This window comes from Peromyscus californicus, unplaced genomic scaffold (genome assembly GCF_007827085.1).
Source record: "Peromyscus californicus insignis strain IS unplaced genomic scaffold, ASM782708v3 Scaffold_7__1_contigs__length_154581171, whole genome shotgun sequence".
Lineage (NCBI taxonomy): Eukaryota > Metazoa > Chordata > Mammalia > Rodentia > Cricetidae > Peromyscus > Peromyscus californicus.
Window position 1 is genome coordinate 102,352,567 of NW_026294595.1, and position 15,498 is coordinate 102,368,064.

Here is a 15,498-nt window from a genome sequence, read left to right on the forward strand (position 1 = left end):
GGGCCCATGGGGAGGAGGAGTACATTATGGTGAGGAGTGTTCAGCGGAGCCAAGCTGCTCACATCATGGTGGCAGGAAAGTTGCAGGGGGTGGGGACATATGGGAAGGGAACATGTTCCCAATATTCCCTTCAAAGAGTATCCCCAGTGACCTAATTTCCTTCTGCTAGGGTCTATACCTTAAAGGTTCTACCGCCTCCCAAGAACATCACAGTTGGAATCAAGCCTTTAACACGTGGCCTTTGGGGGATATTCCAGATCCAAACCATGTTTATCAAGGCTCAGCTGTTTAAGGCAGCAGAATAAGGGGTGAGAGGCAAGGAGCAGAGAGGTATGGGGATCACTGAACGTGGATGGGGATCGCTGAACGTGGAGTCCGCAGAGGCATGCTTTGGGTTAATCTGTGTCCATGGCAGTTCCACACAATATGAGGATGTGATTTTTTCCCCCTGCAAATGGAAGTGGGAAATGGGATGGCTGGGTACAATCGATGGACTCTCTAGGGCCCAGCAGCTGCCTTGTCCGTCTCTCCACTGCCCCAGGTCAGGTATCACTGACTTAGCATGTCTAAGATAGTGTCTGTAAGTTTTCTCTAGGCTAAAGTACTGCCTGCTCTCACATGAGCAGCTCATGCTTAACATGTGGGCAGTTATTCTGTACTTCCTTAAGGGTGGGCTATAGACATAAATTACTTGGAATTCTTCTGCATCAAAATTTGCTTCTTCCCCTTCATTCACTTATTCAGTCGCTTCTTTTTCTCTTCTTTCTTTGGATTTTTGAGACAGGGTTTCTTACAGCCCAGGATGACTTCGAACTCACATGTAGTTAAGGCTGACTTTGAACCTCTGCTCCCACCTTTCCAATGCTCAGTTTACAGGTGTGTACTGCCACATCTGGTTTGATCATTTCTTTGTATCATTATATATTTATGGATCTTTAATTTATGTTTTTTGTTAAAATCTAATTCTACTCATTTAATTTTGTTGCTTAAATTACTTCACTTGTGCCTACTGGGAAATCTTTCAGTTGGCTTATTTGTCTTCCACGTGTGTGTGTGTGTGTGTGTGTGTGTGTGTGTGTGTGTGTGTGTGTGTGTGTGTTAGATCTTTCTTTCTAGTGCTACAAGGTACTCCGTATTCATCTTGTATTTTCCATGCCCCAGGACCAACTGTTTTGCCAAAGAACCCTGGTTTCTCTTGTTGGAGAACATTTTGAGAAACCAAGATTTGAGTGCTCTGTGGTTTTGTTGCTACATGGGAAATGCATGTATATACCTGTGTGTGAATAAATGTATTCACTTATATCTCTATTAAGCTAAACAGGAATTTATATTATGTCTGATCATTATCACATAGATATTCTAGACTTCTCTCATGACTTCTGTGTCAGTTACCTGCTCCAACATTGAGAAACCTGGCTCCAGGCATCTGCCATCCATTGTGGTGGTAGCTGGCTTTCAGAACTGTGGACCCTGTGGGCAGCATTTAGTTACAGCTTGGCTTTGCAGTTCTCTTAGCCCACCCCGATCTGCCCCGCCCTCAGTTATGTTGTTCTGTACTCTTAGGCTCTGCGTTCCTTCTGGTCTCTCCTCACCTTCTAATGGCTCTGCGTTCCTTCTGGACTCTCCTCACTTTCTAATGTTTTGTCTACTTGTTTTGATCTTTCATTTTCAATTGCACACATTTCATTCTCTCTCTGTGCTGTAAGTTTCTTTCATGTATCTCCTTCGCCAATCCTAAGTGCTGTGTGCTTCTCCTGGTCAATCTTCTTTCTTCTACAAACCCTTTCAAACTAGACCTATTTACGATCTCCACAGAGCTGCCGCTTCCAGAATGTCCTACTGATAGAATTACTCAGCAAGCAGCCTTTCAACATCAGCCCCTTTCACTGAACAGTGCCCTTCAAGATGCATCCACCTGTGCAGGCTTTCCTTATGCTCAAGTTTTCAAATTGTCTGTCTAAACACCTAGAACTTGCTCACTGGTTGGTTATACTGGGCCAGCAATCTCAAGGGAATCCCCTGCCTCTGCCACCCTAGGGCTGGGGTTAAAAGGCTCACACAGCCCTCCCCGCCAGCTTTTTACATGGTTGATAGACATATGCTCTTTCCGACATAGAGACAAAGCTACACGAGATGTCCTCATGCTTTCTACAATGCTTTGAGGCCACGGTAGATAAATGCTGGGCCTCCAGCCACAGTGGGGACTTTTCTTGGAACCCCAAAAGGCATTCATTTCCCTTCTTTACAGTGATTCTTCCTACCTCAGTCAGCCAAGTCAAGGTGATCCCTAACAGGCACACCTAATCTAAATAAATACCCCCCCCACCCCCCCCCACCCCCACAGGTGAGCCAGGAGGCTTGTCTCCCAGGTGACTCCAGATGCTGTCAAGCTGACAGTCAACACTATTGCACTAAGCCTTTGCACTAAGGATGCACTAGGCCAGCGCATCCCACTGTCAAGGTCGCCGGTGCAGGTGGCGCTCCTCAGGCCTCTGCCGGGCCAGGGTGGCAGTGAGAACGGCTCTCACGCCCCAGGAAAAAGCTGCAGCTTTGAGTTTAGAAGGCAAAGCTTGATTCTGGTTTGGGGCATGGGGCAAGAGAGTGGGGGCTAGACGTGTGTGTACTCCTCCATCTTCAGCTGTTTGGTGCCTGTTTTCTTAGGCTACCTGAATGGCCACGTTTTGGTGTCTCGTTTCTGTTAACAACCATCCATGTTTCTATTTGCCTGTCACACCTGCCTTCAAAGTTTCAGATAGGAGTTACTAGATTTTTAAAAGTTGAGTGAATATTTACTTACACACACACACACACATGCACACGCACACATGCACACGCGCGTGCTCACACCCCCCCACACCCACGTGCACATGTATACACACACACGCACACACAGATACACACATGCCGTTCTTTTCCTAAGCATGGTTGTGTTGTTTTCTTCCACTCTCTAACACATTAATTTCCAGGCATCCAGGAACGAGCATGCTAACATAGACTCAGTGATGACACATGGCTTGCTGCTTTTCTTCCATGCCCCGCCTGGCTGTCTTTTCTCCCCTGTTGGTAGGAACGACAAAGAAGAGGTGAGGGCTACGAGCCCGCCCTTGGCCTTGATGAAGCCGGCCCACCCTTGCTTGATAACTGGGTGGGAACACCTCTCCCTGCTGAGTGGCTGGTTCCCTGCCAGTACTACAGGGCCTGAGTTCACAGTGACTTCGATCTTGAAGTTGAATTTAGGACACTGAAATGCCATTTAAAGGGCACAGATGGGAGATGTTTCACTCTGAGCTGTTCGCATCAGCAGCACCTGGCAGTCAGTACCGACCCATCGGTGCTACGTGCATGGCTGACATCTTTCCAGACATCATCACGTCATCAAACTTGACCCCTGGAGGACCAGAGAAAACACTAGCCTTCCTGATTCAGTGGGCTGGGGCTGAAGAATTTGCGTTTCTCATGAGTTCCTTGGGCAGGCTAATACTTAGCATTGAAATTAATCTGTGTAAATGATCCCTATGAAGCAGGGAATGTGGTCCACATTTCACAGTAAGGAGTCAGTGGTAAAGGTCAAGGGACTTGGCCCCATAGCTTCTACCTATTCACCATGAGCAACTCCTATCTCAGCCCGGTTGGCCTATCAAAGGAAGTAGGAAGAGCCTCAGGAAGTCCTGGGAAGACATACTGGAAGAGCCGAAGGAAGTCCTGGGGAGTAGGAAGAGCCGAAGGAAGTCGGGGGCAGAGGTGTATGAGCTGTGGAGGTCTGATGTGGTTTGAACGTTAGGCAGAGGCTCAGGGGAGCAGGGGGGATCTATGTGAAGGACCAGCCTGAGAGGGTGTTGGGGGTAGCATGGAGGCCCTGGCTTCTCAGGAGGAAGCCTCCAGGAGAGCAGGGAAGGGGTTAAAGGAAATCTGCTCTGTGGGTCATTTTCTCCATACCCAGTCATCTTTGCTATTAACACATCATGGCTCTACGTGGAAAGCTGTCTACACTGAGGCTGTTTATGGGAGAGCCTGTCTACACCACAGCTGTTTGTGTGATCTCCTCATGCCATGGCACTACTTATAAGAAGGTCTGTGCATGCCATGACTGTGTGGGTACTACCCTGCCCATGATGTAGCATTCTGGGGGGGGGGGCACTCTTTCTTTCTGCTGTGACTCCGTGTGAGTGCCACACACTCTCTATGTTTTGACTGTATTAGTGACTTTCTCTGTACTGTGACTATGTGAGTGGTGTTCTCTCTCTCTCTCTCTCTCTCTCTCTCTCTCTCTCTCTCTCTGGAGGGTTGGCAGTGTAGAGATATATCCAGTGAGGTTGTAGATGGGTGGTACCCTTGGCCAAATTTTACTGACATTTTTTATGGCTTTTATAGCATTTGAAAATATTCAAATTATTTTAAAACACAGGCATTTTCCACAATAAATCCCCTAGTGTCAGCTTTTCTTGAGGAACTGGGAGCTCTGGTTTAGAGGTTGTAGCTGCCCCCGAGAAAGGACCTGGTCATGGCACCTTCAGCACAGGTCTTGGGGCCCTAGATTGTCCTGTCACTGGTTTAGAAAGGTCTAGGCTTGGAACACCTTCCTCTAGGTTGAATGACTCTGGGGTTTACTGGGGTCCCCTTTGCACCTGCCAGCCGTCTGTGTACAAGGACTGTGGTGGGGTGCGCTTTTGGAACAACCACTTCCTGGTGACCCGTGGATTTGGAAGGGAGTCTCCCCAGCACCTTCTGTGAGAACTGAAACCATTTCTCTCTCTTTTTTTAAAATTATAATGTGTTTTCAGAATGTGATTTTATAAATTATTATTTTACAAGGGCCACGTTGTTTGCGTAGTGCTTTATAGGTTATATCTGGCCACAGCTGGAGCACTTCTGGGTGTTTTATGGCAAATTATTCTCAGATTACCCTTTAATGCAGGAGGGGCTGCCTGTTGTCTGAGCTCCCTGGGTCATACAGAAACCCCAGCCTTGATACAAAACAGCTGTCTGTGTTCCAAGGAGGAACACTTCAGGCAGAAACAGGAGGGAAAAGGTTTTCGTAGCTGGTGGGGGTTTTGAAAAATGTTTAAGCTGTTCTTTCCTTGCCATTAAAATGTGATTTAATTTTGTTACCAACAAATTGTGTAAATCTAAGAGAGAAGTGCTGTGAAAGGAGTTTCTTAAGAGTGGTCTGGCAATACTTACAGCATGTCCTGAGGGGGTGCTCCCCAGGGGGGCCAGCACAAAACTCCTGCTGACCTCCACATCCCTGGGCCTCAGTCCGGCTGGGCCAGGGTCAGGGGGCAACCCCCAGACCTCCCTCCCCTTTCTCCTCTGGGCCCCTGCTGAGACCAGCAACAAAGGGGCCAATTGTCTGAGGCATCCCCCTGTCTGAGGGGCTCTAGGAGCCTTTCTGAATGCCAAAGTGTATCCATGCACGTTGAAGTGTATGTGTGTCTATACATATGTTTATGTATGTGTGTACACATGTGATGGTTCTTGCCTATATGTGCATGTAGCAACTGTACAAATGCATGCATTCACACATACGCACATTTGAGCAAGCATGTATATATATATATATATATATATATATATACACACACACTGTGAAGATATGTGTATATACATGTGTGCACATGTATGTGAATGGATGTGTCCATATGCACACTAATACATTTGGGTGTGCATGTGTGTGTGAGTGCATGAGATGCACGCAACTTGCTTAAAGAATTTCTGAGTCATTAGTGCATCTAAGCAGAGCCAGTGGCCTCAGAAGCTGGACTGGCCGGTGGCGGCTCCTAAGGCTGAGGGAATAAAGGATCTGGCTCACTTCTCAGCAGGTTGCACCAGCTGCCTTTATGTGGTGTTTTCTCTGGTATGGAAAGCTTAGAGCTGTTTCTCCTCACTTGCTTTCCCTGGAACAAGTGGGGGAGAGCAGGCACAAGCAGTCTCCTCCCGTAGCCTGTTCTGACCTGGGCTTCCAAGTGAGACCCTCCAGAGATTGTCTGCTCCCTTCCTGTCCCTTCCCGGGGCTGCCTGATTGGATCCAGTACATCTGTGTACAACAACCATGAGATGCCCCGTCCTCATCAACACTGTGAATTAGGGCTCTTTCCTGTGTCCCATCATTTTGGTCCTTAACACAGACTGTTCACAGAGGTCTGTAGGGATCAGTGGCTGGGCCAGCCTTGGGCATATGACAGCCCTATCTGATGGAGTCTGCAGGGCTCAAATTTTCTTCTTTATTAAAATTGTCATTCTGAAAACGTCATCAAAACACATTTGACTCTGAAGCTGGGGAGCGAGAAGGAAAATGCTTGCATTCTCTGGTCTGCTTCCACAGTAGTTCTCCCCGGCCCCTTCCGCCAGTGCAGCTGCCTCGGAATAGCTTTCCACTCTCTTTCCCTTCTTGTCTCCCCGCCCCCTCCCCGTTTCCTCTTGGCTCCCAGCAAGGGCTTGTCTTTCCACTGTGGAAAAGCCACCAATGAAACTTTACTCCAAAGCTTATCAAAATATTCAGTCGGTAAAATTATCTTGTAATTAGCCGAACTGTAAGCCAGAAGTCTTTAAACCGCAGGAAATGTAACGTGACCCAGTGTGTGGCGGGCGTCTGTAGGATGCTCATCCCCACCTTGGCTGCAGCCGCTGCTGCTTTCATTCTTTCCCCGTGTTTCCTCCTGGTTCTGAGCGCTCTTAATGGTCCCTGAGGCCTCAAGGAAAATACACTACACGTTTAGCTGAGGTAGATAATGGAATAAATTCAGTTATGTATAAGATTAACTTGATTTTTAATATTTCTTGCATGCACATTTATATACTCTTGTGCGCATGCATGCACGTGTGTGTGTGTGTGTGTGTGTGTGTGTATTTGTTGGGGGATGGGCATGTGTGTAGAGGCCAGGAGACAGGTGCTGTTCACCTGTTCTATCTATCTATCTATCTATCTATCTATCTATCTATCTATCTATCTATCTATCTATCTATCAGGAAAGGTCTTTCTCAGGCCTGGAACTCACCATGTAGGCTAGATTGACTGACTGACGATTGAGTCCCAGGAACCTGCCTTGTCTACTCCTTCCTGATGTGAGGGTACCATATCCTGTTTTTTTTTTGTTTTTTTTTTTTTTTTTTTTTTTTTAGTGTGGTTTCAAATGTGTATTGAGGGTTGGGGATTTAACTCAGTGGTAGAGCGCTTGCCTAGCAAGCGCAACGCCCTGGGTTCGGTCCTCAGCTCTGACAAAAAAAAAAAGTCAAATGGGTATTGAACTCAAAGTCCTTCTGCTTGCAAGACAAGCACTTAATCTACTGAGCCATCTTCTTAGTCCCTGCATGCATTTTTTCCCCCTGTAAACTTATGCCTCCTTTCCTGGGTTTGCTGGTGTCTCGCCATGATTGGGTCTGTATTTTGGATGGCTGCAGTATTATGCTGAACTATTCTGGAGCTGTGCTGTTCCAACGATATCCAGGGGATTCTGCAGCGTGGCCAGCTGGACAGCAACTGGGCTTTCTTGTCTCAATTATTTCAGTTTGCTCTCTCTTTCCCCTTCTCTGTTCTTCACTCTTTCTATAATCCCACGGCCTGGAGTCCCTCCTGCCATCTTGCAGCAAATGTGGCAACATCGGACATGTCATTTGTCACCCTCTCCCCCAACTCTTCTGGGGGATAGCAAGGAAACATGGATGTGTTTGGGGGTCTTCAGGTACAACTTAGGCTTCCATACAGAAACAATATGACAGGTGATACCTAGGTTCTCAGTTACTGTGAGCTTCTAAACTGTGAATGCCATGGCTGGGCATAAGAGGGCTCAGGAGACTTACACAGGTTCACTGGACAGTGATTACCACCTTTTCTATAATGAAGTACTTCCAAAGTTCTAAAAGCAAATTGAAAATTAATTTTGGGATGCACTAATGTTTTCATAGATGGGCATTACAGATAGTACCAGTACAGTAGTTAATATTGATAGACTTTTCTGTGTTTGTCAGAGAGTAGGCACACACATTTATACAACTATAAACACAAATGTAGAAAACTTCTCCATCCTTACATTACTCTTGAGAGGAAACAATGGTTCCGCTCATTTTAAAATTAGGACACTGGCATCAAAAGCCTCAATGACTTGCTGTTGCAACTGAACTCAGCCCACTACCTTGTTCTGTCGTCCACTGTTTCCCTGTGGGAACTGGCCAAGGTCATGCCTTATGATTTTGACCATGCCTATTTGAGAGGTTTCTGTGATACCTCTGTAGAATAAAGAGGAAATCATAGCCAGGTGGTGGTGGCACACGCCTTATTCCCAGCACTTGGGAGGCAGAGCCAGGTAGATCTCTGTGAGTTCAAAGCCAGCTTGGTTTACAGAGTGAGATCCAGGACAGTCACCAAAACAACACAGAGTAACCCTGTATCGAAAAAACCAAAAAAAAAGAGAGGAAATCACGAAGTTTCATCTCAACCTCCTGTTGCTGCTGCCTCCCGCTATCACACGTACCATCTCTTGAAGTTACATTTCCATGTTGGCCTTGATTTCTTTACTGTCTTTAGAATGATGCTTGGCTGATCTTGAGCTGATGGGATCCCCATAAAGGCTAAGCTGGTCCCCAGGAAAGCTCTGGCCCAGGTGTTCAATCCCTCAGTGGTCTGGGGTCTATGTGTTAGCTCCCGTGGAAGGGGTGATGAGGGGACCCACTCTTGGCTTTGTTATCTTAATGCAAACCTGAGTATCAGCTGCATGCTGACACCCCATCCTTCCACTACTGTCCCAAGACCCCTACCTGCAAGTCGCTCCCAATTAAGGATGTTTTCTGTCTGAGCCACAATGCAATGTTCTCGGCCTTCTAAAGGCCCTTTCAAAATATGATGATCCTTTAAAAGCAAAGTTGAAGTCAAGGAGCTATCATTAAAGGTATTATTTGTGAAACAACAGGGCCCGTTAGGGACTGTTTTAAGATTTACATTTATTATGTGTATCAATATTTGTCTGCTTACATATGTATAGGCATCATGTATGTGACTACTGCCCACAGAGGCCAGAAAAAGGGCACCAAGTGGCCTGGAACTGGAGTTGCAGCTGGTTGTGAGCCCCCATGTCAGTGCCGAGAACTGTAAGAGCAGCCAGTGCCCTTAACCACTGAGCCATCTCTCCAGCCCCAGACATTAGGACATGTTTCAAACTGATTGACCATATTGAATTAATTTTCTTGTGAATTCAGCATGTTCTTTATAGTATTTAATTTGTACTTTTCCTCTTTCTTCTTAATTACAGCTTGGACTGACAATAGCCATCCGCTATAGCCACAGGTAAAGCTTCAAAATAATTTTTTTTTTTAAAGAAATGTGCTTGTGGTTTAGAGGTTTTGGTTTTCTTAGGTCCTAAAGAATTTTGAGGTTTGTGTTTAATTTGGTTTCTTTTGTGGTAGCTGCTTTTCCATGATGTGGACGGCACAATTGAAATTGCTGTTTGGAGGACTACATGGCGGCGGTGGGGTGGTTTTAGTTTTTGCTTATGTGTTGGACGCTGGCCTCAACCTTATAGTCCTGCTTCAGCCTCCCTAACCCTGGGGTCACAGGATCATGCCCCAGCACTCAGCTCTGCCGTCAGTGTTGTTAACATACAGTCTCACTTGTGGCTCAGCTTGGCCTGTCGACTTATGATCCCCCTGCCTCGGCTTTCAAAGTGGTCAGATCCCAGGTGTGACCACTGTGCCCAGCAGCATTTTCTGAATGACACGAAGATGAGAAGCTCTATGTTAGGGCACAGATGTGATTTCCACAGATGTGGTGTGTTGAGCCTGAGTCTGAGAACCAGAGTTAGGGAGTTTTAGCTGTGAGGCCAGGCCAGGCCTGTTTGTGGAGCCCTTTCCCCGCCCACCAAGTCCCTCTTCTTCCCCCTCTGACGGCAAAGTGCCTCTGTTTTGTCTGGCTTCCCGATTTCCACCTTGGTGCTAATCGCATCATGTCAATGAAAAGTAACCATTATTTTCTCGGGCCGTCGTTATAATCTTGTTCTATGAATGTTTGTTTCCAGAAGCATTCTTTCCTGTTTGTGTGCATCACGACATACTGTGCTGAATGAATTAAAATGAAGGGCTGATAAGCAGCGCCTTCCCGCTCTCATGCACACTGTGTTCGCAGCTTCCCCGAAGCGCCCCCCTCGGATCAAAGTCTTGCAGCTCAGGTTTATCTGGTCATTTATTGCTCTGCAAACAACCCAAAGGAATATGGGGTGTTGGAACAAATTTTCATCCCAAAAATACTTGTTACAAGTTGTGTGTACAGTTTTGATAAGTGTGAGACTCAGACAGCTGCTGAGAAACAGCATGGGTATGGGCAGGAAGAGGGCAGCCGTGGGCTTGAACTTCTTGTGTGAGAAGAAAGGTGTTTTTAGGAGATACGTCTGGAGCAGGTGAAAGAAGGCTGCCCCAGACAGGTCCACGGCTGGGCAGGGGTAAAGCAGCATCTTCCCCTTGCCTGTCACATGGGCTTATGGCTGAGGTCCCATAACGAAAGGCAGGTATTGAGAGGACAATATACACGTTCGTTCAAGATGTTTTCCGTGAGTAGGAGCTTTCATACGGAAACAAGGACCTAAGTGAAGAAGTTGATTAGACAGGGATATGATCTAGAGCAGCAGTTCTCAACCTGGGCCCAGACCCCTTTGGGGGTTGCATATCAAATATCCTGCATGTCAGACATTATGATTCTTAACAGTAGCAAAATTGCAGTTATGAAGTAGCAACGAAATAATTTTATGGTTGGGGTCACCACAACGTGAGGAACTGTATTAAAGGCTCTCAGCATTAGGAGGGTTGAGAACCGCTGACCTAGTGGGAATAAAGTGATGGACTTTTTCGCTCAGATCTTTGCTGTGCTCTGGTGTTTTCAGAGGTCAGGATGCGCCTTTGGGAATTAAGGGGGCACCTCTAAAGAGTCTTACGATCTGTTTTGGCCATCTTCTCTTCTGTGATTTTTCTCATACTAAGGTGCCATATTTTGCTTGTGCGTTTCTGAGTGGAGTGTGTGAATTGTGTTTGGATGGTGTGTGCACACATAAAAACACTGTTCTGAAGAAGCGTGCTGTCCCCTCATCAGCATGGCTAGGTCGTTACAGCTGACGGGATGCATCTCACTGTGCCCTTAAGACACATGGCATGCACCACACTGAGCTTTAGGCTATTAAGTCAATGGGAAGCTGGGTAGATTGTATGGGGGAGGGTGTTGGAAATACCAAATGAGGGTGCACGCCTTTCGTTCCAGCAGTTGGGAGGCAGAAGCAGGTGTATCTCTGCGAGTTTGAGGCCAGTGTGGCCTACAAAGAGAGTTCCAGGACAACCAGGTCTGTTACACAGAGAAAGCCTGTCTCAAGAAAACAAAACAAGATGAAACAGAACAGGAATGTTCTAAATGTAGACTGCTCTAGAATGAGGTGTGTGTGTGTGTGTGTGTGTGTGTGTGTGTGTGTGTAAGAGAGAGAGAGACAGAGAGAGACAGAGACAGAGAGAGACACGGAGAGAGATACACAGAGACACACAGACATAGATAGACAGACAGAGACACGGAGAGACATAGAGACAGACAGACACAGACAGACAGACAGAGGCAGAAAAAGAAGACCGTGCCTTACATTTCTTCTCTCAAGCACTAGCACATTCACTTAGGATCCGTGGCAGACTGAATTTTCCAAAGATGGTGCTCTGGTTTCATTTCTGCTGCTATGATAATATGTCCTAACAAAACCCCACTTCAAAAGGATTTGTTTTAGGTCTCAGGTCCAGGTTACAGTCCGTTATCGCAGGGAAGTTAAGGCGGCAGGGGCCTGAAGCATCTAGTCCCATCACACCCACAGTCAAATGCAGAGAGGAATGAGTATGCCTCGTGTTCAGCCAGCTTTCTCTACTCTTACACGGTCCAGGACCTCAGACCAAGGAATGGTGCCACCTCCTTATAGACTAGGTCTTCCCACATCAGTGAAGGCAGTCAAGAAACTTTGGTCTTGCTCAACCTGTGGTCACACTTAGAGAGTATATTCCAGTTCCGTGGCTGCCTGCCGTCACTTATCTCTCATTTATCTGACTGGTATACTCTACAGATCTTAGGTTTTGAACAAGCAGTGGTCATGGCTTATCTCTGCTTTCACCGAGTCTGGAGCCTCTGCTGGAAGACTTGAGGGCTGGGAGCCCTGTTGTCTGAAAACTGGGATTTGCTTCTCTGGAGGGAGGTGCCAGCTGAGGTTTTTGTCCTGATATTTTGTCACTGCAGCGTGAATGAAGCTAGGACCCACTCTTTGGGAAACACAGTTTGCCCTAGAGTCTTAGTGAGTGAGGGAAGAAATGTAAGATAATATCTTTTCTACAAAGCGCTTGTCCGCAGAATGCCCAAAGGTACTTGTGGGGCTCAAGAGCAGATGCAAATCTTAGAGGAGGCAAGGAGGCTTTGCAGAGGAAGGGATTCTCCAACCCTTCTCATTCCCCTGAAGTGAGAAAACAAGACAGAAGCCTCGCTGGCTCAGGAGACAACCCCGGCAGGCTAGTCACATGGATGCCGTAGAATGCATCGTTTTTAAACTATTGTTTAGTGTTTATTTGGAAGAGAGGCGGCATTGGTGGAGAGTCAAAGGTAAGGTGTCATATGAATTCTGGTCATTTCCAATTGCCTCTACAGTTTTAGTACCCCCCCCGCCCCCCGTCCCTGTCTCTCCCTCCCTCCCTCCCTCCCTCCCTCCCTTCCTTTCCCTTTTCTGTTTTTACATCCCAACTGCAGCTCCCCCTCTCTCCTTTCCTTGTCTTCCCCCACCCCCACCCCCACTCTGCCCCACCATCCACTTATTCTCCATTTCTCTTCAGAAAAGGGCAGGCCTCCCATGGATATCGGCCAGCCACGGTGTATCAAGTTGCTGTGAGACTAGGCACCTCCTCTTTCTACGAAGACTGGATGAGGCAGCACAGTAGGAGGAATGGGTTCCAAAAGCAGGCAACAGAGTCAGAGACAGCCCCTGCTCCCTCTGTTAGGAGTCCCATAAGAGGACCAAGCTACCCACCTGTCACATAGATGCAGAGGGCCTAGGTCAGTCCCATGCAGGCTCCCTGGTTGTCACTTCCGTCTATGTGAGCTCCTATGAGCCCAGGTTAGTTGATCCTGTGGGTTTTCTTGTGGTGCCTCTGACACCACTGGGTCCTACAATCCTTCCTCCCTGCCTTCCGCAGGATTCTCTGAGATCCGCCTAATGTTTGGCTGTGGATCTCTGCATCTGTTTCCATCAGTTTCTGGGTGAAGCCTCTCGGCTGACAATTGGACTAGACACCAGTCTATTAAGTATTGCAGAATATCTTTAGGAGTCAATCATTTCATTGATTTTTTTGTTTTTTTGTTTTTGCCAGTCGTGTTTGCTTCCATCCCAGGTCTCTGTCTCTGGGTCCTGGCCCTCAGGGATGAACTCCCTCTCATGGTATGGATCTCAAGCTGGGCCCATCATTAGTTGGTCACTCCCACAATTCTGTGCCACCTTTACCCAGCACATCTTGTAGTCAGGACAAATTGCAGGTTGAAGGTTTTGTGACTGGGTTGGTGTCCCAGTCCCTCCACTGGAAGACTTGCCTGGTTACAGGAAATGGCAAGTTAAGGCTCTGTATCCTCCATTGCTAGGAGTCTTAGCTAGGGTCATCCTCATGGATTCCAGGGAGTTTCCATTGCTCTAAGTTTCTAGCTTGTCCCTGAGATGTCCCCAGTAGTCTCTTCCAGTACTCTCTCCCTCCCCTCTCCCCTTACCTGATCCCTCCTGTTCCCATCCCCACTCCCCATTCAGACCCCCTCCACTGGCTATGTCTATTCCATTTCCCCTTCACAGTGAGATTCGTGCAGGGAGGAAGCCTGACAATGGTTCTTCAGGGCCCAGGTCCAACGGAGCATCAGACCAGCATGCTCCTACCAGCTGCCCTCTCTGCTCTCAGGAGATGTCCTGGCAAATGGGACTTTCCTTGGTGCTGTGTTTCTGGGGATATTGCCTATAGGCTGTCCTGTATTGTTTTGGCTCCAAGGTATTAGAGTTCTGTCAAGTTATGTAAATGTAGCAAAATGCAGCCAACTAGCCAACAAACCAATACTAAACAAGCTGGAGATGTTACAACAGAGAGAATAGAGGCTGAGGAGGCAGAATGACATCTGCTGAGACTCGCTTGCAGTTTCCAAGGTCATAGGCTCCTTAGCTTGGGTCGAAGGATCTGGGATGGAGTGGTGACTCCGGCAGTCATGAAAGGCTGACCAAGCATTTGACATCACCTGCTCAGGAGCCAGAAGATCATAGGACCATGAGTATATGCCTAGTAGTTTTTATTCAACACTACTATCTATCTTTAGAATCTTTGCATTCTATTACACCATAACTGTGTGCCTGTTAAATAGTAAAACCCTTCTCCCATCCCATCTGCTTCACAGCTATGGCAGTCATGTGTTATTTTCTGTTTCGATGAATTCAGCTCCACTGGGTACCTTGTATTAGTGGGATGAGATTGTATTTGTCTTTTTTTTTTTTTTTTTTTTTGTTTTTCGAGACAGGGTTTCTCTGTGTAGCTTTGCGCCTTTCCTGGAACTCACTTGGTAGCCCAGGCTGGCCTCAAACTCACAGAGATCCGCCTGCCTCTGCCTCCCGAGTGCTGGGATTAAAGGCGTGTGCCACCACCGCCCGGCTGTATTTGTCTTTTTAATGTCTATTTTTATTTTACTAGGCATAGTGTCAAGACGTCATTGGATGTAGCATGTGCCATGGTTTCCCATCTTCATTGAGGCCAATATTCCATTGTATGTGTCTGCCTATTCATTCATCCATCAATGGACTCATGGGTTGGGTCTACCTTTTAGTTACAATGGATATTGCTGTTATAAACACAGTGCACACATGTCTAGTCCTTGCTTCCACTTCTTGGGATGTACATTAGAATTAGATTCCTAAATTGTGTGGCAATTCTAGACTTAAGTGTTTTGAAGAGTGTTCATACCATTTCTTTCTCATTGCTACCTGAAATGGAGTTGTGTCAAGTCCACACAGCTCTGGTTCCTTCAGAAACTCACAGTTGTGACTGAGAATTTCACTGTCATGTTTCAGCAGAACCCAGATACTGGAGTGAGAGTTTTCTGGGTCTTCTTTGTGTGGACAGGAAGACTTTGGGGAACAAGGTTTGGGGCCTTTAGGTCTCATCATCAGACTTTTTCAAAAATTCCCACAGAAAGTCCAGCACAAAAGCATTGGTGATGAGGGCAACCCCAATAGAAATCTAGAATGGATGGAGATGGATTAAAGAATCTGGAAAAGGCAAATGTGCTTCCAGAATGACAGATGTGGAGGGATGGCTTCTCTGTAGAGCAACGGCCTGGAGGCATCCTAAGGAGTGGAGTGGGAGGAGGAGATGAAGGAGTCAATAAAATCATGGAAACTTGGTGAGCTGCCAGCAGGCCTATGTGGACAGAGGTGGGGACAGAGCCCTTCCAGAACAAGAGGGGACCCTGCAAGTAACTAAGGTACTTGAGGC

General features: G+C 47.0%; 1 protein-coding gene across 1 annotated transcript in view; it reads left to right on the forward strand.

Moving 5' to 3' along the window:
- The window catches only part of Acoxl (acyl-CoA oxidase like), a 293,969-nt gene that overhangs the window by 61,411 nt on the left and 217,060 nt on the right, over nucleotides 1-15,498 (forward strand). The window contains exon 10 of the mRNA XM_052724686.1: nucleotides 9,243-9,277. Within this exon, the coding sequence (XP_052580646.1) occupies nucleotides 9,243-9,277 (35 nt within the window). The remainder of the gene's footprint in view (nucleotides 1-9,242; nucleotides 9,278-15,498) is intronic.